Source organism: Lagenorhynchus albirostris, chromosome 3 (assembly GCF_949774975.1).
Source record: "Lagenorhynchus albirostris chromosome 3, mLagAlb1.1, whole genome shotgun sequence".
Taxonomy (NCBI): domain Eukaryota; kingdom Metazoa; phylum Chordata; class Mammalia; order Artiodactyla; family Delphinidae; genus Lagenorhynchus; species Lagenorhynchus albirostris.
The window spans coordinates 88884459-88911263 of record NC_083097.1 but is presented as its reverse complement, the minus strand read 5'-3'; the positions used below and the strand labels follow the sequence as shown (position 1 = coordinate 88911263).

Sequence of the window (26805 nt, the reverse complement as noted above, 5' to 3'; positions counted from 1 at the left end):
TGTGGGTTCCAGGAATACACGACCCCCGGTCTTCAGAGCCTGGTGATCAAAGGGTGTCCCCTGGGTGGCAGCTACAAAAGCCAGGGCACCAGCCATGTGTAAAAGCTCCCCTCTGGGAGATACTGGCACTCTAGATCATAGCAGTGGGAAAGCATGAAGACGGTGCCTGCCAGCCTCTGTCCCTAGAGATACCCTGTCAGGGGCCTAGAGGCATTAAACTAGATGCCTGCCCCTCAGGCTAATGCGTTAAGATTAGCAAGTGAAGCTCTTTCATGTAAAGTCTAGGAGTCTCTCCATTAGCTGATTCTGCGCTGGGCCCTGGGGTAGGTGAGCCCTTTAAGAAGCAGTCCTCAGCTTTCTAAAGCCTTGAGGGTCTCGTGGATGCAAGCCCAGATCATTTTCAAAGCCAGATGTTTTGGGGGCTCATCTCTCAGGTGTAGGTCTTAAAAGATAGGATGCCTGATGTTCCTTCGCTCCTCAGGGAGAAGCTACAGGTTTTGAGTTCCCTCCTGATTGTGGTCACTGAACCAGGGGTGGGATTTAGGGCAACATTTTAAGTCAGCTGCTCCTACCTGCTTCCATGTGGCTTTTTTCCTCCTTTGCCCAATGTGTATGAGTTGCTCAGCTAGTTTTTAGGTTTTTTTCAGGGACAAATGTTCCATATGTAGCTGTAGATTCAATGTGTCTGTGGGAGGAGGTGAGTTCAGGATCTACCTATATTGTCATCTTGAACTGAACCCTTGCTGGATAATTGTAATGGGCTGAAAGTTACTTACAGCCATATAGCACATTGCTAGTTTTCCATGTCTCATTTGATGCTCACAGTACCCTTTGCAGGGGAAGACACTATCATTCTCATTTGCAAATTAGAAAACATAGGTGTAGAGAAAGATCGCTTGCTAAGGTCATGCAACTAATGACATGACTGGTTGGGAAACCTGGTCCTGATGGCTGATCCAGGACTCTCTACATTATAAATCCTACCTCTCTTGCATTTCAGAGTACTTAGTTACTTCACAGTAATTAAATTTCTATGGGTTGTATCAGCCCCAATTTCGCAGGTGACAAATGAAAAAATTTCTTTTAATGATGGTTACACAGATTGTTTTATTCCTTAGTTGGAAATCAGTATCTTATTTGCCCCTTACAATCACAGTACCTTTGGTAACAGCTGTACTGAGGAGGCGGTATATGCTGAGGAGGCTATGAAGTACGCTACCACTGTGTGCTTAAAAAGGGGGGGAGATATGTACAGTTAGATGGCTGAGAAATCTCTGAGAAGAATACAACAATATGATAAGAGTATTTGCCTTTAGGAAGGGGAATTATGTGGCTAGAGACAAGGGTGGGGAGAGGGGCTTACATTTCATTGTAGGCCCTTTACATACTGCTTGACTAAAACAAAACAAAACGAAAACAAGTTTATGCATCATCTTTTCAAAAATTAAATGACAACTCTAATGAAAAAATAATGGTGAAAATAACTTTAATTTTATGTCCCTAAGCTAAAATTTCAGAGAGGTTTCTTAGACTGAAGGGGTTTTCCATCTACCCTAACCCCACACTGCATGGAGACTTGGGCAGCATTTCATCTACTCTGAGGGCAAAAGTGAAAAAAAGAATCCGTGGGGAAAAAAAGACCCCTGGAAATGAGGCAAAATTTTACCACCAATCATAAATTGATATTTGCATAAAACATGGAAGAAGTGGAACAAAAAATAAGACTTTCATAAAATATATTTTCTCTTGTTAAAAAAGTGCTAGGATTCAGAGCCAATCTTCAGCAGTCTTAGTCTATGAGAACTGAATTTCTCAGGGTTGCCATGACACTTGTAGACACTCAGGAACTCCCTCATTGGATTGGGTAATAAATACTCCCCACTTCTTTCTCATCCTGTTAAAAATCTTTCCCTCATCTAAATTGTTCTGCATTTTATTTTTTATCAAATTTTTAAATTGAAGTATAGTTGATTACAAGGTTGTTTTAATTTCTGCTGTACAGCAAGGTGATTCAGTTATACATACACATACATTCTTTTTTTTAAATATTATTTTCCATTATGGTTTATCATAGAATATTGAATATAGTTCCCTGTGCTCATCCATTGTTGTTTATCCATTCATAACACTACATCTGCTGATCCCAACCTCCCATTCCATCCCTTCCCCAACCCCCTCCCCCTTGGCAACCACCAGTCTGTTCTGTGTCCATGATTCTGTTTGTTTCATAGATAGGTTCATTTGTGTCATATTTTGGATTCCACATATAAGTGATATCATATGGTATTTCTCTTTCTGACTTCACTTAGTATGATAATCTCTAGTTGCATCAATGTTGCTGAACATGGCATTATTTCATTTTTTATTCCATTGTATATGTGTTCCACATCTTCTTTATCCATTCATCTGTCAATGGAAATTTAGGTTGTTTCCATGTCTTAGCTATTGTAGATGCTGCTGCTGTGAACATAGGGGTGCATATATCTTTTTGAATTATAGTTTTGTGTGGGTATACGCCCAGGAATGAGATTGCTGGATCATATCGTAATTCTATTTTTGGTTTTCTGAGGAACTGTTTTCCACAGTGGCTGCACCCACTTACATTCCTACCAACAGTGTAGGAGGGGTCCCTTTTCTCCACACCCTCTCTAGCATTTATTTTTTGTAGACTTTTTAATGATGGCCATTCTGACTGATGTGAGGTGGTACCTCATTGTAGTTTTGATTTGCATTTCTCTAATAATTAGCGATGTTGAGCATATTTTCATGTGCCTGTTGACCATCTATATGTCTTCTTTTGAGAAATGTCTATTTAGGTCTTCTGCCCATTGTTTGATTGGGTTGTTTGTTTTTTTGTTATTGAGTTGTATGAGCTATTAATATATTTTGGAAATTAAGCCCTTGTTAGTCACGTAACTTGCAAATATTTTCTCCCATTCTGTAAATTGTCTTTTCGTTTTGTTTATGGTTTCCTTTGCTGTGCAAAATCTTGTAAGTTTGGTTAGGTCCCATTTGTTTACTTTTGTTTTTATTTCTATTGCCTTGAGAGACTGACCTAAGAAAACATTGGTATGATTTATGTAAGAGAATGTTTTGCCTATGATCTATTCTAGGAGTTTTATGGTGTCATGTATTATGTTAAAGTCTTTAAGCCATTTTGAGTTTATTTTTGTGTATGGCGAGAGGGTGTGTTGTTCTGCATTTTATAAAGTTAACATTAAAGACTGCTAAAAGAGGCCCCTCACTGCCAATCAAAGATCTTCTTGCCTGTCTTTATTATATGACATACCAAATTTAGGTCTGGCTCTTAAAGATATTTGGAATTAGAATTTTGATTTGTAAATACTTTAGTCAGCTTGAAATTCAACTAAAATACACTGTGATTTAAAGGCAGGATTTTACTTGGCATAATTGCTTAGCAGTAAGAGGAGTTTTAAAGGCAGTGTAATATAGAGAATCTGGCAAACAGGGTTAAGAACACATTCTAGAGAGCTGGATTTTATTGATAAGGTTTTAGGGCTCCCAAGTCCAGCTCCAGCTCCTTTATAGGGATGCTGTAAGAATCAAGAAGAAGGTGCTTAACAATGTTTTGTCATCTAAAGAAAACCTCTGTGTAAATAAAAAGAATACAGTCCTTTCTTTTACCCTGTGATTGTTCTCCTTAGGAATATAGCTTTAGAATAATAACCACCCCAGAGAAGAATCACTGTGGAAAATAGCAGGGCTGCCATTTTCTCTAGATTTTGAGGAATGGTGGAATTAGTTTGTGATCTGCAAAGCTTCCAAAAGCTTCTCTTGCCAGCACAGGGAAGACACACTAAGGGTGGGGATTAGTATCTGTGGAGTATTAAGTTAAAAAATTTCATTGTTGGGAACTAGAACAGCTTAGTCAATTTCTCACAATGACAACTACCTACACTTATCTATGCCATAGCATTGCTGATATGCAAAATACAAAGTAGATTCTGGTGTCTCGATCCACCCTAATTCACTTCCAAAACAATAACATTCCAAAGCTTTATCTGGAAAACATTTGGTGGTTCCTCAAGAAGTTAAGCACAGAATTACCATATTACCTAGTGTGTACTCAGAATAATTGAAAATAGGTCCTCAAATAAATCCTGGCATACAGATGTTTATAGCAGAATTATTCACAACAGCCAAAAGGTAGACACTGCTCAAATATACATCAATGAATGAACAGATGAATAAATGGTGGCAAATATATACAGCAGAATGATTATTCAGCCATAAAAAGGAGTAAAATAATGACACATGCTACAACATGGATGAACCTTGAAAACATTATACTAAGTGAAAGAAGTCACATTCCAAAGGTTACATATTGTATGATTCCATTTATATGAAATATGCAGAATAGGTAAATACATAGCAACAAAAAGCAGATATGTGGTTGCCAGTGGCTGAGGGAAGGAAGGAATGGGGAGTAACTGCTTAATATGGGTATAAATTTTATTTTGGAGTGATGACAGTGTTTTGGAACTAGACAGAGGCAGTGGTTGCACACCACAGTGAATGTACTAAATGCCATTGAATTGTTTGCTTTAAAATGGTTAATTTTATGTTACATGAGTTTCACCTCCAAGCTCTTTCTAAGTTACCTGGTCTTTAATTAAGCCATTAAGACATTTGTAAATACCTTATTAATTTTTCATGGTGAAGTAATTTTTCACTTTAAATCAACGAAGAATCATTTTATATTTTCAGTTTAATTTTTATTTTATATTGGAGTATACTTGATTTACAATGTTCTGTTAGTTTCAAGTATACATCAAAGTGATTCAGTTATATATACATACATATATCCATTCCTTTTCAGATTTTCTTCCCATATAGGTCATTACAGGACATTGAGTAGAATTCCCTGAGCTATACAGTAGGTCCTTGTTGATTATCTGTTTTATAGATAGTAGTGTGTATATGTTAATCCCAAACGCCTAATTTATCCCCCACCTCCGACCTTTCCCCTTTGGTAACCATAAGTTTGTTTTCAAAGTATGTGAGTCCGTTTCTGTTTTGTAAATAAGTTCATTTGTATAATTTCTTTTAGATTCCACATATAAGTAATATCATATGATATTCATCTTACTCTGTTGGACTTACTGCACTTAGTATGACGATCTCTAGGTCCATCCGTATTGCTGCAAATGGCATTATTTCACTCTTTTTTATGGCTAATATTCCATTTATATATAATATTCCATTGTATATGCACCACGTCTTCTTTATCCATTCCTCTGTCAATGGACATTTAGGTTGCTTCCATGTCCTGGCTATTGTAAATAGTGCTGCAATGAACATTGGTGTGCATGTATCTTTTGGAATTATGGTTTTCTCCAGATATATGCCCAGGAGTGGGATTGCTGGAGCACATGGTAGTTGTTTTTAGCTTTTTAAGGAACCTACATATTGTTCTCCGTAGTGGCTGTACCAATTTACATTCCCACCAACAGTGTAAGAAGGTTCCCTTTTCTCCACACCCTCTCCAGCATTTATTGTTTGTAGACTTTTTGATGACAGCCATTCTGACTCATGTTAGGTGATACCTCATTGCAGTTTTGATTTGCATTTCTCTAATAATTAGCCATGTCGAGCATCTTTTCCTGTGCCTGTCGGTCATCTGTAAGTCTTCTTTGGAGAAATGTCTATTTAGCTCTTATGCCCATTTTTTGATTGGGTTGTTTGTTTTTTTGATATTAAGCCGCATGAGCTGTTTGTGTATTTTGGAGATTAATTCCTTGTCAGTTGCTTCATTTACGAATATTTTCTCCCATTCTGTGGGTTGTCTTTTCATTTTGTTTACGTTTCCTTTGCTGTGCAAAAGTTTTTAAGTTTAATTAGCTCCCATTTGTTTATTTTTGTTTTTATTTTCATTACTCTAGGAAGTGGATCCAAAAAGACCTTTCTGCGATTTATGTCAAAGAGTGTTTGTTCTGCCTGTGTTTTCCTCTAAGAGTTTTACAGTATCCGGCCTTACATTTAGGTCTTTAATCCATTTTGAGTTTATTTTTGTGTATGGTGTTAAAGAATGTTCCAATGTCATTCTTCTAGATGTAGCTGTTCATTCTTTTAGATGTAGCTGCTAGTATTTGGTTGAGGATTTTTGTGTCTATGTTCATTAGTGATATTGCCCTGTACTTTTCTTTCTTTGTGATATTTTTGTCTGGTTTTGGTAACAGGGTGATGGTGGCCTCATAGAATGAGCTTGGGAGTGTTCATTCCTCTACAATTTTTTTGGAATAGTTTCAGAAGGATAGGTGTTAACTCTTCTCTAAATGTTTGATAGAATTCGCCTATGAAGCCATCTGGTCTTGGACTTTTGTTTGTAGGGAGTCTTTAAATCACAGTTTCAAGTTCAGTACTTGTGATTGGTCTGTTCATATTTTCTATTTATTCCTGGTTCAGTCTTGGAAGATTGTACCTTTCTAAGAATTTGTCGATTTCTTCTAGGTTGTCCATTTTATTGGTGTATAGTTGCTTGTAGTAGTCTCTTATGATCCTTTGTATTTCTTTGGTGTCTGTTGTAACTTCTCCTTTATCATTTCTAATTTTATTGATTTGAGCTCTCTCCCTTTTTTCTTGATGAGTCTAGCTAAAGGCTTATCAATTTTGTATATCATTTCAAAGAACCAGCTTTTAGTTTCATTGATCTTTGCTGTTGTTTTCTTTGTCTCTATTTTATGTATTTCTTTGCTGATTTTTATGATTTCTTTCCTTCTACTAACTTTGGGTTTCTTTTGTTCTTTCTCTAGTTGCTTTAGGTGTAAGTTTAGGTTGTTTGAGATTTTTCTTGTTTCCTGTGGTAAGATTGTATTGCTATAAACTTCCCTCTTAGAACCGCTTTTGCTGTGTCCCAAAGGTTTTTGGATCATAGTGTTTTCATTGTCATTTGTCTCTAGGTATTTTTTGATTTCCTCTTTGATTTCTTCAGTGATCCACTGGTTATTTAGTAACATATTGTTTAGCCTCCACATGTTTGTGTTTTTTATAGCTTTTTTTCTTGTAGTTGATTTTTAGTCTCACAGCATTGTGTTTGGAAAAGATGCTTGATTTCAATTTTCTTAAATTTACCGAGGCTTGATTTGTGACCCAAGATGTGATCTGTTGTGGAGAATGTTCCATGTGCATTTGAGAAGAAAGTGTAATCTGCTGCTTTTGGATGGAATGCTCTATAAATATCAATTAAGCCCATCTGGTCTAATGTGTCAATTAAGGTCATTTAAGGCCTGTGTTTCTTTACTGATTTTCTGTCTGGATGTCCATTGATGAAAGTGGGGTGTTAAAGTCCCCCATTATTACTGTGATACTGTTGACTTCTTTTATGACTGTTAGCATTTGCCTTATGTATTGAGGTGCTCAATATATACATATTTACAATTGTAAATATATATATTTACAATTGTTATATCTTCTTCTTGGATTGATCCCTTGATCATTATGTAGTGTTCTTTTTTGTCTCTTGTAACAGTCTTTATTTTAAAGTCTATTTTGTCTGATGATATGTGTATTGCTATTCCAGCTTTCTTTTGATTTCCATATGCATGGAATACCATCTTCCATTCCCTCACTTTCAGTCTGTACATGTCCCTGGATCTGAAGTGGGTCTCTTGTAGACAGCATATATATGGGTCTTGGTTTTGTATCCATTCATCCAGTCTGTGTCTTTTGGTTGGAGCATTTAATCCGTTTACATTTAAGGTAATTATTGATATGTATGTTCTTATTGCCATGTTGTTAATTGTTTGGGATTTGTTTTTTTAGGTCTTTTTTTTCTTACCTTCCTCTTTTGTTCTATTCTCTTGTGATTTGATGACTATCTTTAGTGTTGTGTTTAGATTGCTTTTCCTTTTCTGTGTGTGTATTGTAGACTTTTAGTTTGTGGTTCCCATGAGGTTTTGATATAGCAGTCTATATATGTTCAAGATTGTTTTAAGTTGCTGGTCTCTTATTTTCAAATGCATTTCCAATATCCTGAATTTGTACTCTCCTATTCTAATGACTGCTGGTTTTGATATCTTATTTGCATGTGGATGACTTTCTACCTTTACTGTATGTTTGCCTTTACTGGTCAGTTTTCCCATTTGTAATCTTCTTGTTTCTAGTTGTGGTCTTGTCTTTGCCACCTAGAGAAGTTCCTTTAACATTTGTTGTAAAGCTGGTTTGGTGGTGTTGAATTTTCTTAGCTCTTGCTTGTCTGTAATGCTTCGATTTCTCTGTCAAATCTGAATGAGAGGCTTGCTGGGTAGAATATTCTTGGTTGTAGATTTTTCCCTTTCATCACTTTAAATATATCCTGCCACTCCCTCTGGCCTGCAGAGTTTCTGCTGAAAAACCACCTGATGGGGATTTCCTTGTATGTTATTTGTTGCTTTTCTCTTATTGCTTTTAACACATTATTGACTGGGGGATTTTTGCAGAAAATAACGTCTATGGCCAGGCGATTTGTTATGTAAGTGAATATTGAAACACCTGCGTTTGAGTAAATATCAACAACTTTTTTTGAACTTAATGTATTTAAAACTTTGTACATGTCTTACTAAAGTATTCTAATAGTTCGTTAGAGTGTGATAGGCAGTATAGCAGGTACCTCTGTGCAGGGGAACAGAACATCTATTACAAATATATTGTGTTTCACTGCACTTTCCCCTGTTAGAGCAGACTCTACACTTTCTGGTGGCATTTGTTCTGTTAGTCCTGTGGGTATTGTTTCCTCTAGAATATGTTCTTTTATTTTACCTGATAGTTGACAAGGTGGATCTTTGTTGGGGGCTCTTTTAGAAATGCCACAAGAAGGACCAGGTGCAGGACTACCACTGCATTCACCAGAATTGTCAGTTACCCATTCTCTAGCTACTGCTAATGAAAATTGCTTGTTAAGTCATTTAATTCTGTGCATTAAGGCTACAATAAATTTTAAACTCATTGAATAAACCACAACTACTCAAATAGAAACCCACTTTCTTATACCAGGTTTGAGTCTTCCAGAGGATATTGAATTTTGCCAGATATTGATCAGACCGATCAACTCCTTTCATATATTTATTATACTCTAATATACAAGTGGGTTTAGTTATCTGATGGCCAGTCCTCCTGTCTTCCTTTCCTGTAGATGCTATGGAGGCGTCATGAAGAGTTGTCACCATGCAGGCTAGCCTCTTGTCTTTCCATATAAGAAGATCACTTCTCCCTTCCATAAGAATGTCATTTCTCCCCTCTGTAGATTTTTAGATTTCTTCCTTAATTGGTTTGGTAGACCATGATACTCTCTTATAGTCCCACAAACTCTGGTTTTATTTTTCAACAATATTTCAGATGCAGACACACTGTTGTAATAATTGTCTTTGTAAATATGGTGCCATGAACCAAGATAAGGTTGTAGGACCGATAATATTGTTTCTTGCAGTTTCTTTCCTTCACCCATGTAAATCTCAAGGTAGCATATATATCGTTTCATTTGCGGTAACCATCCTGACCAAAATTCCATATTTTGTAAGTTTTCTGGAAATACAGGTTTTGAATCTGAGTCGTCCTCTCCACTCTATCATTGCCTCCTCAAGTGACAGCTCTTGTTTGGGTATATAGATCAATTGAAATTTTGGTAGAAAATAATACAAAAGAGGTTTAGCTTTTGAAGTTCTGTCTGCAGGAAGTACAGTTTCTGAGTTATGGTTCAAGTGAAGAAATATCATTATTTGTTTGAACCTTCTTCTTGTCATAATCTTTGGAAAGACAGGTGTTTCAAGTAAGGGATCAGTCGACCAATATTCTTTCCATTGTGACTTTCTTATTTGTCCCATCAAAATTATTAATCCAAGAAACTTCTTCATGTCACTACTGGTTACATCAGTCCATCTTAAATCCTTATCATAGTTTTCATATGATTTTTCATTCTGCTGGTGATACAAGTTTGAGAAGTGACCAACTCGAAAAAGTCATTACCAAAAATTAATTGTTATTTCACTAACACTTTGTGGGTTATTATAGTCAGCAGTTACACCTGACACACCTGTGAAGTCTTTTAATTTTCATGAAATGTTGTCTTCAATCCACTCTTCTGTAGAAGCAAAGGAGCATTCTCCAGCACCGTGAGTTTCATTTTCACTTTCTGTATCAGAATCAATCACTAAGGTTTTTTGTCTTTTTCTTGGTCTAATATTCACATTGTGTGAATCAGAACTATATTCTGAAGAACTATCATCTTCTGAGACACTAGTATATATGTTGCTCAATCAGAGAAAGTATCTGCATAAAATTCACCGAAAAATTCTTCTTCACTCAAAATTTAGCGATGTGTCATTTTTGAAAATTTTATGGTAATAAACTTGAGTTTATAATACACACAAGGTTGGAACAAAAACCTAACAGAGGAAAATGTGAATGATAATGACATCATAAGTTGTCTAATGAACTGTTGATCAATTTAAGCTCTAACAACTTTGCAAGTGGATATTAATTGTATCACTCTCTAAAAACGTATTGATACGTCTCTGGTCAATAATGTTCAGGTAACAAGAGACATATTAATATGTCTCCTGCCAATAAATTGTTAACATTTTCTCTTTGTCTTTAATTTTTGTTAATTTGATTAATATGTGCCTTGGCATGGTCCTCCTCAGGTTTACCCTGTATGGGATTTTTTGTGCTTCCTGAACTTGAGTGATTGTTTCCTTTCCCACGTTAGGGAAGTCTCTGGCTATTATCTCTTCAAATATTTTCTCAGGCCCTTCCTCTTTTCTCCTTCTGCAACCCCTATAATGTGAATGTTGATGCATTTAATCTCGTCCTAGAGATCTCTTGGTTTGTCCTCATCTCTTTTCATTCTTTTTCCTTTATTCTGTTTTGTGGCAGTGATTTCCACCAATCTGTCTTCCAGCTGACTTATTCGTTCTTCTGCCTCATTTATTCTGCTACTGATTCCTTCTAGTATATATTTCACTTCAGTTAGTTATTATATTGTTCATCTCTGTCTGTCCTTTAAATCTTCTAGCTCTTCATTAAACATTGTTTGTATCTTCTTGGTCTGTGCCTCCAATTCTTTTTCTGAGATCTTGGATCATCTTTATCAGGCAGATTGCCTATCTCCTCCTCACTTAGTTGTTCTTCTGGGGTTTTATCTTGTTCCTTCATCTGGAACATATTTCTCTGCTGTCTCACTTTTTCCAACTTTCTGTGTTTGTGGGCTCTGCAGGCTGCAGGATTGTAGTTCTTCTTGCTTCTGATGTCTGACCCCTGGTGGGTGAGATGGGTCCAAGGGCTTGTGCAGGCTTCCTGGTGCCTTCCCACTGGTGGGTGGAGCTGGATCTTGTTCCTCGTCTCATTGTGGCTTCTTCTTTGTCTTTGGATGTAGAATATCTTTTTTGGTAGGTTCCAGTCTTTTTTTTGCTGATGGTTGTTCAGCAGTTATGATTTTGGTGTTTTCATAACAGGAGGTGAGCTCAAGTCCTATTCTATTCTGTCATCTTGTCTTCAATCTCTCTAATATGCTTTCATGTCACAAACCTCAGCTTCTTCCCTCCCACACCTGGTCTAGGTCCAGCCATAAGGAGGCAGAAGTAGGAGGCTGAGGCGAGGCTTGGTGCCCTGGCCACGTGGAGGTGGCACTTACTGAATATTTTCTGATGAATACTTTGTTACGAGCTGCAGCAAGGCAGGGACCATGATGAGGGGCAGCGGCCACACACGCGTGGCGCCAGCTGGCACAGAGTCTCACAAGCTGCGTGCCCTTGCCTGCCTCTTGTGCATCTCTACTTCTAGGAGCAGGACTGAGGACACAGGGACATTGCATAATGCTTCCCTCCACTTTATGATATTTTTATTCAAAACATACTATACCCATTCACCAACTCATGGCTCATATGCTGCTTCCCTTAATGAAAATGTAATTTTTAATTTCACTTAAAAGCACATTTAAAAAAAAAATTCTTGAGCTCTTACCCATCTTGCTATGGCCCATTTCATCCCAACCACAGATAATACAAGCTGTATTTACTTCCAATCACAATGATACATAAAAATTCAAGTGAAAAAAATCCCTGCTGTTTTAAAATGTAACTCCCATCTCTCTCTTCCCATGAGATTTATACAAGCTCCAGAGACTGAGATGCTAAGAAACCTTGTCAATTTTCAGAGTGAGAAACTACAGCATTGACTGACTTAATATTTAGGAACCTAACATTAGATGAGGTTATTGGACCAATTATAAGACATTCAAAAGAAATAGTCCAGAGCCACAGCAACATTTTTACTCTGGGTATAATTTGACTATTAAGATAGAAATAATCTTTTTTTGGATAACAATAAAAACTTTCAGAGGTACAGTCATACTTAACAATGCTTGTAAGTATTATCCATCTTTTAAATCTAGCAATCTTCCATACAAAAATCTGATTAATAAGATCAATGAATTAAGTTTGTGCTCATGTTCAAGTGCAAAGTCTGCACACTTACACATCCTTTTTTGTTGCTCCTCAGATGATTCTAACTGGAGCTCTGCTCTACCCCTGTAACTTTGCTTGTGAATGTTTTGTGCTAATGGAGTCCATTTTTACCACCAAAAAGAAAAAAGTCTATTCTTACCATAATTAAGAGCCTCTGGTGCCGTCCATTTAATGGGAATCTGCTTTAAGCCAGAAGATGAATACACTCCACCATCCTCTTGACGAGACATTCCAAAGTCACTGATTTTCAGAACATTATTTTCACCTACCAGACAGTTTCTTGCAGCAAGATCCCTAGGTTACAATAAGACATAGAAAACACCTATTAAAACAAATTAAAAGCCGCTTTCACACTTATGACTGACTTCCATGCTTTGCAATTTTACATTTGCAATGTATTCATAATGAGCTTAAGAATGCTTGCAATTTACCAGTCTTTCTCATCTTTTCTGTCATAGGTAAAAATCATCCACAAGAACATTTGCATATGGAACAGGCCACAGGCTAATCTCTAGGCACCACATATATTATTTCTATTTAAATAGAAAAACACTGATTCTAGGGTTAAGAGAGAAAAATCACAGAGAAGAGACTAAGCAGACTTGGCATTATTTCTCCTTTGACTGGCTTTCCTAGAGCAGCACTAACAGAACTTTCTGTGACAATGGCATATGCTGTCTGGCATGACCTGTGCTGCCCAGGAGGTAGCCATTGGCCACGTGTGACTATTGAACACGTGCAGTGTGGCTGCTGTGATGGGAAACTGAAATTTTAAATTTTCTTTACTTTCAGTTAATTTAATTTAAATAGCTGCATGTGGCTTGTAGCTGCTAAGTAGCCTTTGGCAGTGTAGCCCTAGAATTTCCCAAAGGTTGGAGAATGGCTGAGGTGCCAGAGAGTCCGGCAACTCTTTTTTTTTTTTTTGCATCTGGGATGTGCAAAACCCTACGTGATAATCTGCCCTGCCTCTCTCTCTCTCTCAACTTGTCTTGTTCCAGTCTCTCCATAATTTGCTATATTCCAGCCATATTCAGCTTCTTTTTGTACCCAAACATAGGACAAATCCTCTAAACATGGCAAGCTTATTTCTACTGTAGGGCTTTGCACTTAGCTATTCCCTTTGCCTGGAGTGCTCTCCTTCTAGGCTTTTGCGTAGCTGGCTCCTCTTCATTCATTCTTAGCTCAAACTGCTATACTTCCGAACCTCCCCTGCAGCTAGCTGTGGCCATAATCTAAACACTGGCCAATGAGATATAAGCAGAAGAGTTGTCTAGAATTTTTAGGAGGTTTCTTTAAAAGAAAGGGGAAGTACCATTACATTGCTCCCCTCAGAGAACTCTATCTTGACCACGCTTAACTAATAGGAAAGACAGCAGTGAACAAAACAGACCAAGTACTCTCATTCTAGCAGGGAAGACATTCAATAATCAAATTCATATATGTACATATAAATGTTTATATATAGAAAATATAGATAAAGTATATGAGCATGCACACACACACAAAGAATATCAGATAATAGGTCAAATGATGTTGAGTGTTAAGAAGAAAAAGAGTTATATAAAGGGAAAAAGATTTACAAGCGGGAATCCTATTTTAGACCGGTTGTTAGGAAAGGTCTCTTTGATAATGTGATAGTTGATCAAAGACCTGAAGGGCGTTAAGGAACAAGCCATGGGGATATCTAGGTGAAGAGCGTTCAAGGTAGAAGGAATAGTAGATACAAAGGCCCTAAAATTGGTTCATGCTTGGTATATTCAAGGAACATCAAGGAAGCCAGCAGAGCTGGAGGGGAATGAGTGAGGGAGAGAATAGCAGATTTAATCAGAGTTAGCCAGGACCAAATAATATGTGGCCTTTTAATAGTAGGCTCCTTGGCTTTTTATTCAGCTAGGAGGTAACCAGAGAGTTCTGCACACAGGAATGACATAATGTCACTTATTTTTTGAAGGATTATATGTTACTATGTGGAGAATGGACTGGCAAGACCAGAGAGACCAGAGAGACCAGTAAGCAGACTATTTCAGAAGTCTAGGAGAGGTGACGATAGCCTACACTAAGATGAAAGTGGTGGAGGTGATCAGAAGCTATCAGATTCAGAATATATTTTGAAAGTATCAATACAATCAGCAGGGTTTGCTGGTAGACTGGATGTGGAGTAGGAGAGAAAGAGTCATGGATGACCCAAGATATTTTGGCCTAAGCAACTGGAAGATTGGAGCTGACAGTGAAATGGGGAACTGGGGGAAGAACAAGATTCACAGAGTGTGGCAGAGACAGCCAGTTGCTCCCTAATGTGCATTTCCTCTTCTGTTTTAGTAAAAAGTGCTCCATAATTTCGAGGATTGAAGAAAGAAGGCTGAGAAGGAGCAGCAAGTGAGGCAGGAGGGAAACCAACAGAGGGGCTGGTGTCCTGGAAGCCAAGTGAGGAAAGCTTTTCAAGCAGGAATAGAAGTTAACTGTCATCTACTACTGAGAAGACAAGAAAGATGAGGACTATGAACTGGCCATTAGATTTGCAAACATGGAATTTAATGAGACACTGACAAGAGCAATCTCTGAGGAGTGGTGGGTACAATAGCATGACTGGAGTGTGTTCAAAGAGAATGAGAAAATGAAGTGGAGATAGTGAGTTTAGACACTCTTCTGAGTAAATTTTCTATAAAGGGGTACAGAGAAATGGGGAGGCAACTAGAGGGGGTTTCAGGTCAAAGGAGTTTTTCCCCTAATATGGGGGCTATTACATGTATTTACGCAGACAGGAATAATACTGTATGGAGGGTAAAACTGATGCAGGAAGGGAAAGGTGATGACAATGGCAGGTGTGAAGCCCTTGAAAAGAGGTGATGGTATCCATCTGTGCTCTTTAGAGCTGTATCCCCAATGTCCAGAATAGTACTTGGCACATAGTAGGTGCTCAATAAATGTTTGTTGAATCAATACATATATATTGTCTTATCCTAGCAGTGATCCCTGCTAAAGGCAGGTCATCTATTCTATGCTTTCTTTTGTAATTCTTTTCCCCTGAGGAAGAGTCAACAACTTGTTTCTCTTTCAGCTGAGATGGTTTTACATATTTACCTTTGAAATGCACCCCTATATGTCACACATGACTCAAGGCTTCTAAAAAAATAAAGTCTACTTTATAGGATTGGTCTTGTAACATAGGAAGTACCTTGAGCAACTGACTTATATCAGTAGTTGACTGGTAATGATGATATTTCCTCAGGGAGTTAAATTAGCCTTTTATGTTTTAGTAGGAACATTGGGTGATAGAACCTAAACACATTCAGACAGGAATGTGACAATTTCTACCTTACTAATTTGCTAAGATTGGCTTTATTCATCAGATCCAAGTTTCACAATGGAGAACCTTAGAAGAAGCCCAAGGTTAAAATTAAATCTTTGACTTGCTTCCCAGCACCCACTGGAAGAGTGAGGGACTCTGGTTTGTTGCTAGACAAAGTGAGTGATAGTGAAATGCTGGTCCGTCTTAATCTGTAGGAAGGAACTATATTATATATGCTCAGGAACACCAAGTCCTACCTATGGCAGAGATGGCCAGAATAAACAATAGCTTTGCCACTTATTTGAGTGGCCTTGGTTAATCTTCGTTTTAGGCATCTAAAAAACACAACCTAGCTGGGTTAAAGAGGCTAATGGTTGTAAAGTGCTAGTATGCAATATATGATTCAAAATAAGTCTTAAACAAGCTATTACTGCTGCTGCTACTACTACTACTACAAGAGGACCTGGAACAGTGAGATACAGTTTGTGACCTGCAGTATTTGCAGATGATATGATTTTTACTTTTACACAGAAAATCTCAAGGAATTTATGTAACAACTAATAAACAAATTTAGCAAAGTTGCAAGGTAAAAGGTTAATATTAAAAAATATTCTTGCATGATAGCAGCAAACAATTGGAAAATAAAATAAATTCCATTTACAGTAATGCCAATAAAACAAGACAACCAAGTTTTTTACACTCACAACTATACAACTTGACTGAGAAAAAATAATAAAAGGAAAGACAGTCCATGCTCATGAAGTGGAAGTCAATATTGCTAAGATGGCCAAATTAATCTATAGATTTAATGCACTCTCAGTCATTCTAGCAGACATCTTTGTAAAATTAGATAAGCTAATTTTAAAGGCCATATATGACAAACCCAGAGCTAACATCATTCTCAATGGTGAAAAACTGAAAGCATTTCCTCTGACAAGGATGTCCACTCTTGACACCTTTATTCAACATAGTTTTGGAAGTTTTAGCCACAGCAATCAGAGAAGAGAAAGAAATAAAAGGAATCCAAATCAGAAAAGAAGAAGTAAAACTGTCACTATTTGCAGGTGACATGATACTATACATAGAAAATCCTAAAGACACTACCAGAAAACTACTAGAATTCATCAATGAGTTTGATAAAGTTGCAGATACAAAATTAATACACAGAAATCTCTTGCATTCCTATACACTAACAAACAATGAGAGATCAGAGAGAGAAATTAAGGAAACAATCCCATTTACTGTCGCATCAAAAAGAATAAAATACCTGGCAATAAACAACATACCTAAGGAGGCAAAACACCTGTACTCAGACAACAATAAGATGCTGATGAAAGAAATCAAAGATGACACAAATAGATGGAGAGCTATACCATGTTCTTGGATTGGAGGAATCAATATTGTTAAAATGAATATACCACCCAAGGTAATGTACAGATCAATGCAATACCTATCAAATTACCAATGGCATTTTTCACAGAACTAGAACAAAAAATTTTACAATTTGTATGGAAACACAAAAGACCCCGAATAGCCAAAGCAATCCTGAGAAAGAAAAATGGAGCTGAGGGAATCAGGCTCCCTGACTTCAAACTATACCACAAAGCTACAGTTTGGTACTGGCACAAAAACAGAAATACAGATCAATGGAACAGGATAGAAAGCCCAGAGATAAACCCATGCACCTATGGTCAACTAATCTATGACAAAGAAGGCAAGGATATACAATGGAGAAAAGACAGTCTCTTCAATAAGTGGTGCTGGGAAAACTGCACAGCTACATGTAAAAGAATGAAATTAGAACACTCTCTAACACCGTACACAAAAATAAACTCAAAATGGATTAAGGACCTAAATATAAGACCAGATACTATAAAACTCTTAGGGGAAAACATAGGCAGAGCATTCTCTGACATAAATCACAGCAATATCTTTTCTGATCCACCTCCTAAAGTAATGAAAATAAAAACAAAAATAAACAAATGGGACCTAATGAAACTGAAAAGCTTTTGCACAGCAAAGGACACAATAAAATGAAAAGACAACCCACAGAATGTGGAAAATATTTGCAAATGAAGCAACAAGGGATTAATCTCCAAAATATACAAGCAGCTCATGCACGTCGATCCCTAAGAACACCAAACAACCCAGTCAAAAAATGGGCAGAAAGCTGGTTTGGGGGTGTTGAATTCCCTTAGCTTTTGCTTGTCTGTAAAGCTTTTGATTTCTCCGTTGAATCTGAATGAGACCCTTGCTGGGGAGAGTATTCTTGGTTGTAGGTTTTTTCCCTTTTGTGTACGTATAACTGATTCACTTTGCCATACAGCAGAAACTAAAACAACACTGTAAATCAACTATACTCCAAAAAAAAATTAAAGAAAAGGGTGGAAGATCTAAATAGACATTTCTCCAAGGAAGACATAGAGATGGCCACGATGCACACTGAAAGATGCTCAACATCACTAATCATTAGAGAAATGCAAATCAAAACTACAATGAGGTATCACCTCACACCAGTCAGAATGGCCATCATCAAAAAGTCTACAAGCAATAAATGCTGGAGAGGGTGTGGAGAAAAGGGAACCCTCCTACACTGTAATGGGAATGTAAATTGGTATAGCCACTATGGAGAACAGTATGAAGGTTCCTCAGAAAACTAAAAATAGAGCTACCATATGATCCAGCAATCCCACTCCTGGGCATATATCCAGAGAAAACTGTAATTTAAAAAGATACATGCACCCCTATGTTCATAGCAGCACTATTTACAATAGCCAAGACACGGAAGCAAGCTAAATGTCCATTGACAGAGGAATGGATAAAGAAGATGTTGTACATATATACAATGGAATAGTACTCAGCCATAAACAAAAAATGAAATAATGCCATTTGCAGCAACATGGATGGACCCAGAGATTGTCATTCTGACTGAAGTCAGTCAGATAAAGACAAATATCATATGATATCACTTATATGTGGAATCTAAAAAAAAAAAGGTACAAATGAACTTATTTACAAAACAGAAATAGAGTCATAGTTGTAGAAAACAAACTTATGGTTACCAGGGGAGAAAGGGGCAGGGGAGGGATATTGTGAGAGACTGGGAGATTGGGACTGTAATATACACACTACTATATATAAAATAGATAACTAATAAGGACCTACTGTATAGCACAGGGAACCCTCCTCAATACTTTGTAATGACCTATATGGGAACAGAATCTAAAAAAGTGTGGATATATGTATGTGTATAAATGATTCACTTTGCTGTACACCTGAAACTAACACAATATTGTAAATCAACTGTGCTGCAATAAAAATAAAAAAATATAAATTGGACATGGACATGTAAAGGTTCTAGAATAAAGTAATTTTAAGAAAGAAGTATAAAGTTGAATGACTTACCTAACCTGATGCTAAATCTCACTATAAAGCTATTGTTATTAATATAGTTAAGTAAAGGAAAATAAGATATTATAGATCAGTGAAACAGAATAGAGGGTCCAGAAATAGATGACATACGCATGGTCAACTGATTGTGACAGAAGTACAATGGCACTGCAAGGCACACCTCCCAATCTTATTCAGTGAACTGGCTGACACCTCCTCAGAGCCAAATGCCATTACTCTTGGTCGGAATGAGCTTTCATTCAGTGCAGCATTTTAGTCATTTGCAGGATTGCAGTGTTAGTACTTTACTCAGAATAATACCTATGCTTTACAACTACATATACTTCTGTTGTTGTAACCATCTTCACTGCAGCGCCAGCTTAGTGTTTGTCCTCTGAAATGACGCTTAACAGTTTTATGAGGGACCAAACTAAAACTAATGCAGCGGTATCTTCAATTCAATGTAAATAACGTTTCAGTAACATTTACAGAAAACTTTACTTTCTTTGGGTGGCAGTAAGTTCAAGTGCATGGAAATGGTATCTTTTGGGCATACTCTATGAATTAAAACCTTAGGCCTTCAGGCAGTAAGCATGCCCTGCATACTCACAGTTTGCCTAGTATTCTGAAAAGAATTAAAGGAGATAGGAACGACAGATATGGTCTCTGGGCTGAGAAGCTGACAATCTAATTTGAGAGATAAGGTAGACACACACCTCTGCCCCTTCTCTCCTCTCCATTCCTTTCTTTAGTAAGCTCAGGGTTGCCCAGACCCGGGACAGACACTCTAGGAGGACCGCTCATGCCCCCTTCCTCTTCACACATGAAAGTGCCAGAGAACAAGTCAGTATGAGCCAGTGTGTTACCAACTGCAAATCCTACAGAAATTCAGAGATGAGAAGTCTCATAACAGGCTGGTATGGTCATTCACAGGAGGTAGCGGAGATAGCTGTATCTCACCATGTGCAGAGGAATATCACAGTGAATGCTGCTGGCAGCCGAAAGGATATGGAAATGTTCCACCTATGTCTGCTGAGTAATCTTATTTGAAGACTCCAACTTCTGAGTGTATACCGGGGATGTCTTACAAGTTGTACATAATATGTGACAGGCTAATTAAGGATAAAATGAGAACAGAGGACAGTTACAGGAAATCCAACGCCAGCAGGCAATGGAGATGAGCACAGTTTCTTTGTTCTCTGGAAAGTACAACAGTGCACATCTTGCTCTGTGGTGATGTTGCCTCTCAGGGCAAATACTATGGTAAACCAGGAACAACCAGGAGGTTGGGCCAATGTTCTCCTTTGCTGGCTGCTTTATCCCAAACGTCACTTACTACTTTGCAGCTAAGATTCCCCCAAGTCAAGATTTATCCCTCACATAGGAAAGGAGTTAGAGAAATATTTGCTTCTTTTCCCACTGGGTCTGGATAATACCGAGCCACAGGTAACTATCAGCACTTAGGAGGAGAAAATCTCTTTAAGGCCCTGAGATTTCCTCATTCTAACACATGGCATAAAGCCAACAACTCAGGGGTAGGGGAGAAATGAAGCAGACTTCATCTGCCTTATTATGTTCTGCTAAAGAACAGAATTCTCATAGCTTATTACTGCACAACATCTATAACTGATTGATAGTGGAAGCACATTTTGGGGGCATTTAGAGAAGTAGTTAAAAGCAGCAATTTGGAAACATTACATCATTTACTAGCTCTTGGACCTTTAGAAATTTACTTATGCTTAGCCTCAGTTTTCTCATCTGTAAAGTAGGAATAATAATAGTATCTACCCAAGATTGTTGTGAAAATTATATAAACTGCTTAGCACAGTAATTGGAAAATGGCCACACAGATATAAAACTTCACATTTACCCCAGTAAAACTTGAATTTTAGCCACAGAAACCATGTGTTGGAGAATCACTGCCTTTTCCCTGCTTCTAATTGGAATATTTGACTATTTTTCTATTTATATAAATATAAAAGCCGTACAATTTAGTGCTCCTAACAACAATTTATATAGTATTTACTACTTGTCAGGCATGTAAGCTCCTTTCATAAACGTCGCCTAATTCTTCTAATTAACTGTATTTATGATCTTCATTTTTATAGATGATGAAACTCACACCCAGAGAGTGAAGTGACTGCCTAAGGTTACACAGCCCACAAGGGGGTGAGGTGGGGAGAATCAGGAATTGGACTCCAGCAGCCCAGCCTCAGAGTCTGACATTTTAGCCACCTGTTATCATGCCTCAACACATTTTGTAATTCTCTTTCGGAATGTAATCCAATTACATACCACTTAATCTACAGCCAATGGCTACAATTTCTGAATTTTAAACAACAAAAGAGTTAAAATTGGTTACCTTTAAGAAAAGAAGTGACACTTCAAACTCTCTCCCCTCTCAAAAGTGAAAAAAAAAACCAAAAAATCTATATAATAAGCACATGAAAAACCCATTTTCTGAAGATGCCAAGAGTCACTAACTGCTTTAAACAATATACATGATTGTTTTGATGGAAAGAGAGTAGGATTGCCTGTTTCTTGTTGGAAAATTTTGCACATGATAACAGAAATAGAACTATAAACCGTCTGACAGAGCACACCAGCAAATGGAGGTGGGGCAAGATGGCGTATCTTTGGCAACAGAGCTGGCACCTAGGGGACGGTTTTATACCACCTGATACTAAAGCCACTATTTAGCTGACAGTGATGGGATCAGAGATTAGATAAAAAAAGATGACCAGCCAGATCCTTCTGCCAATCACACGTTGCTTATTTCCACTTCAGAATCTACCTTATCTTTCCTTTGAATAAAGTACATGTAAATGTGAAAATCTCTCTCCATTTCTTGTTTTCAGTTGCACCTGTGACTTCACTCCCAGTTTTCCACTGGTCACATTGTTCCTCACCACCTCTCTCTCTTCCCTTCGCAACTTCCTCCATCACACTTCATACCTCTTGCTTGGTGAGCTCTGTGCCCAGTGTTAATGGGGCACTTATTTTTAAAAGCACAGGCCGCAAAGGAACCCCAGCTGCAACAGTGTGAAAATCAGCCCCATTATTAAACTGTGCTTTTCCTGTTCCTTTGAAAAATTGTTGAGTGTCACAGACTTCTGGGAGGTTGGAAGGAAAGTGCTGCTTCTATGAACGCAGTAGCAGACCATGTGTGCAGGGAAGGTCAGAGTGTAATTTAGGCCTTTTTGCTCAGGGCTGGTCCAGTGCCCTGTGGGTTTATATGGTGAGAGCCAATGGACTCCTGAAATCCCTGTCCTGCTGCCTGCCAGGACACTTAGAATCCTCAAGACCTGAGTCTCTTCATTTACTTAAAGCCTCTGCAAAAATGTGAATGTTACCTGTGGGGAGGGAGGCATGTGTTACCTTTTACTCACATTTTACCATAAATTATTCCAAGAGATAATTGAATAGACATCATATAAAATCTTAGGGATGACAGGGCAGGCACGTTCTGACAGTGAGAAGAAAGAAGAGAAAAGGTAAAATCGAGTAACAAGAACTGGCTGAGAGAGCCGGCCTGGGCAGGGTGTACAGTGGGCTCTTAGGGGAAAGTCAATCCGGGCACTGGGTGAATATATGAGTGTGATGGGGCTTTGGGTGTGGGCAAAATGCAGCTACAACTTCTAAAAAAGCTCTAGGGCTAGTTTTAGTGTATTTATTCTAAACCAGGTGACTCTCTTTCTCAACAGCAAAGGAAGATCACCACTGGAGGCTTAGCTGCCTCAACCACTGAATCTACTTATACTGGAGTAATGCTCCACTGGGCTGCATTCTGTGGAGAAACAGGGGCCTTTGGTGATCTCCTCTAATGAGGCTGCTGCCTGAGAGCTGGGGCATGAAACAATTAAGTCCTTGCCTGACAGAGCTGGCTGCATGAGAACCACTTATGGAAGCTCCTGGAAGTCATGTGCCTTTACTTACAATGGACATGTTCAGCACATATAGAAGTGCTTACTTCTTTTGGCTCTTTCATCTCCTTCCCTTGGGCAACAAGAGAATTCCGGTTGGGCATGCACAAGTACAGACTCCACATATTCTTTTATTTAGCTTATAAATCAATTCTTGGATAGTTAGGTAAAGAAAGGGGACTCATACTAAATATGGATATTGAAAAGAAATTCAGAACCAAACACATAGTGATAATACTTGCTTCAGTCCTCAATTTACCTGAAAAACCCAAGGGGAACTTTCTTTGTATTTAACTAATGTGATTAATCTGGATGGTTTATAGTTTTATAAAGCTCTACTTGTATGGTCAGAAATAAATATCTCTCATTTACCATTTTCTGCTATCACCTGAAGGCCACGTTGTGAAATTAGATACCTAGAGACCACTACAGTTTTTAAATAAATATTGATCTAATGTTGATTCTATTAATAAAAAGAGTCTGGCCAACAGGAACTGGGGCATGGTGGGCGGAGAGGAGGACAAATTAAAAAACATTGATGGCAAGTAAATGTTTAAATCTCTTTCGTTCACAGAAATGTATCAAATCCCAGTGGGTAGTTCAACAACAAAACAGAGCTGTCTTAAACATGCACATTAAAGGCCAACAGCTGTCTTGAGGCTGCAATAAAATGTGTTGCAAGGACTTGCCTCCAAAGTTAGCCTCAGTACTAATGGCAAGAGCCTCTACTCCTAAAAGACTTCCGGAAGGGAGATTTAAAAAATATCCAACCACTCCTAGGGCTTCCCTGGTGGCGCAGTGGTTGAGAGTCCGCCTACTGATGCAGGGGACGTGGGTTGGTGCCCCGGTCCGGGAAGATCCCACATGCCGCGGAGCGGCTGGGCTTGTGAGCCATGGCCGCTGAGCCTGTGTGTCCAGAGCCTGTGCTCCGCAACGGGAGAGGCCACAGCAGTGAGAGGCCCGCAAAAAAAAAAAAAAAAAAAAAAAATCCAACCACTCCTATTCTGAGAGTATGAGAAATGAGAACAAAAGCCACTTGCCTGGGTGACTAATGATACAACCTACAATGTTACACTTGTAAGCGGTAAGTTACTCTGAGCAACAGGTAGAAAACAGTGACAAAATCACTCCTTACTAAAGAGTCATCAAGATAATAGCAACCATTTGTTGAGTGTTTTATATGTGTCAGGTACAGTTTTAGATCCTTTTTCAAATAACTGATTTTCGATTAATACTCAACTTCATGAATACTAATCTGAACATTAGATACATTTCAGATTTTTCCAAAAGCAATAATGAAAACATCTCCACTGTTGGGAGTTCTGGACAAGGGGCTGGAGACTTGAGTTCTCACCAGTGTTTTCCTTAACAAGATGTGTAAACGAGTACATCACACATCATTTTCCTGGACCTTGGGAATGAGAGCACCAGTTCTTGACTTTTTTTTGAGCATAAGGGTTCCCGCATAATATCCAACAGTTTTATGATTCCTTTGTACCACATCTACCCTGATGTGAGAGGTGTATGTTTTATAATGGCTGACAGAGAAAATACAATATAATGGAAAGGCTACTAGGGATTCAAAGATGTTTTGAAACAAATTTGTATTAATCACAACAGTAAAAGAGTACTGCATAGTTATATACAAATATATTATTCTGTCTCAAACAATGCTTGATGTACACTTGGAACACCTGCAATAAGTCGGAGGAACCAGTGGTCCATGGTCCACCACTTGGTGGCCAGCACATGGTCCTTTCAACTAACATTCTGTAAGCTCTAGGTTAAAGGTATTGTCTTACTGTAAGTGGCTGGATGAATCTAGCCACACAGTGATGCTAGATGATCCTGGTGAAGAGTTTTCCACCTTTCCATTGCAAAAGTGAATGCCAACAGCTGATGAATGGAAGTAAAGCTGGGAGGGTAAGTTATAAGTTACAAGCTACGACCAAGGAAATACATTTCTCAACCCTGTAAGAATAAGAGTGACAATTTATTTAGCACCTAGTATGTGTCAGGCATGATACCAGGAGCTTAACCTATTATCCCTAACCCCTATTTTAAGTGTAAGTATCTATTATACCGATAAAGAAACTGAGGCTCAGAGATTAAATAACTTGCTCAAGAAAATATAGCTGATAAGTGGCTGAGTATGGAATCTGTCTTGTTCCAAAGCCTGTGTGCTTTCAGTATTCTACAATGCTGAGTATTCTGGTTCCTTTGAACTACTGTTCATTTTTATCTTGACAAAATTTATACAGTAAATCCCCTACATACGAACCTTCATGCCGCTTTCAAAGATGCGAATGTATTATAAACCTATTAAAGTACAGTACTATATAGCCGATTGTGTTAGTTGGGTACCTAGGCTAACTCTGTTGGACTTAAGAACAAATTGGACTTATGAATGTGCTCTCGGAACGGAATTTGTTCGTATGTAGGGGACTTAACTGTACTCTGCAATCTCTGAGTAGATAGATTTCTGCCATTTTGTTCCTGAGACTTGACTTCTTTTCCATTTAAGTTTGATGAAATAGAGCCCCTGATCAGTGCTTAGGCTCTAGAATATACACTATATTGAGAGGACTAAAGTAAACATTATTTTTTCTATTCTATTTTCTATTTTATTTTTCTACTCTGTATAAAGGCACATAACAATTCCTCCAAAACCATTTGTTGTTTATACTTTCACTATATGATACACATACACTGGCGCCTAAATTAGGACATAAAAGGCACATAAAGAGGAGAGCAACTGTGTAATTTTTGATGCACAAGGTGCCACAATGAGCTTCAAGATCATTTAAATTTTTAAGGTCTGCAAAATGTTCAGTTACTAATGAACAAACACACTCTAATTACGATGGAATGCACCTAGATTTAGATACTGAATGATCCGCAGATGGTTAACCCTTTGCAGGATAATAATCTCTGTGCAAGGGATGCCACAGACGTTGCACTTTGCTGAGAGGGTCAATAATGGATTATGTCCTCCAAATGCCCTGCTCCTCAATTCTTCCAACCAGACAGAGCTACTTGGTCAAGCTGCACATTTGCCTCTGGTCTGGTGATGCTTAGTAGATTCTTAGGCCATACTCTTAGTCAAGTAGGAAGATGGCCGTGTCTGGCATGCTAACACAAAAAGTGTCTTTAGAACAGTTTGAGCCCCTATGTACAGAGGGGAAATATCTAATCATATTTACTGTGGCAACAGTATCCTGCTCATGGAAAACATTTTTCAGTGTTTATAGGAATTCAAGAGAAGTAATGACTTTCTTCCATGTATCTGAACAGTTCTTTCCTTGCCTCCCATATACATTCTTTTAAAATGAAATTTTCATTATTCCCATTTCAATGTCTAATGTTGTTTTTTAGGTTTATGACGTGATATCCCAGGTGACTTTATTATAAATTTCCCTTCAGTCCTATGATTGCTTTCAGTATATGAAATCCAAATAGGAGAGCCAAAGTTATGAATAAGGTCTATTATAATAATTCTTTTTATCTTGAAACAAAGATTTGAAATTCAATTTCTTTTCTGTCTCTCTATATTTTCTTTCCATAGTCAGGAGAGCTTGCTTTATCTTCGCTCATTTTTAATTCTATATTATGTTTGATAAGACTGTTTTTGTGGTATTACATTAAGACTTGATTTCCTATATGTAACTATTTTTCTCTTGTACTTCTACAAGATAAAAGTTTTTAAAAATGTTCACCAAATGTCCTGTGACATTAATGATTATTC

General features: G+C 37.8%; 1 protein-coding gene across 7 annotated transcripts in view; it reads right to left on the bottom strand.

Annotated features, from left to right (window-relative positions):
• Nucleotides 1-26805, bottom strand: part of FER (FER tyrosine kinase) — a 478023-nt gene that overhangs the window by 14853 nt on the left and 436365 nt on the right. For all 7 annotated transcript variants that reach the window (XM_060143370.1, XM_060143371.1, XM_060143367.1 and 4 more), the window contains one exon: nt 12598-12752. In XM_060143370.1, coding sequence (XP_059999353.1) covers nt 12598-12752 — 155 coding nt within the window. The remainder of the gene's footprint in view (nt 1-12597; nt 12753-26805) is intronic.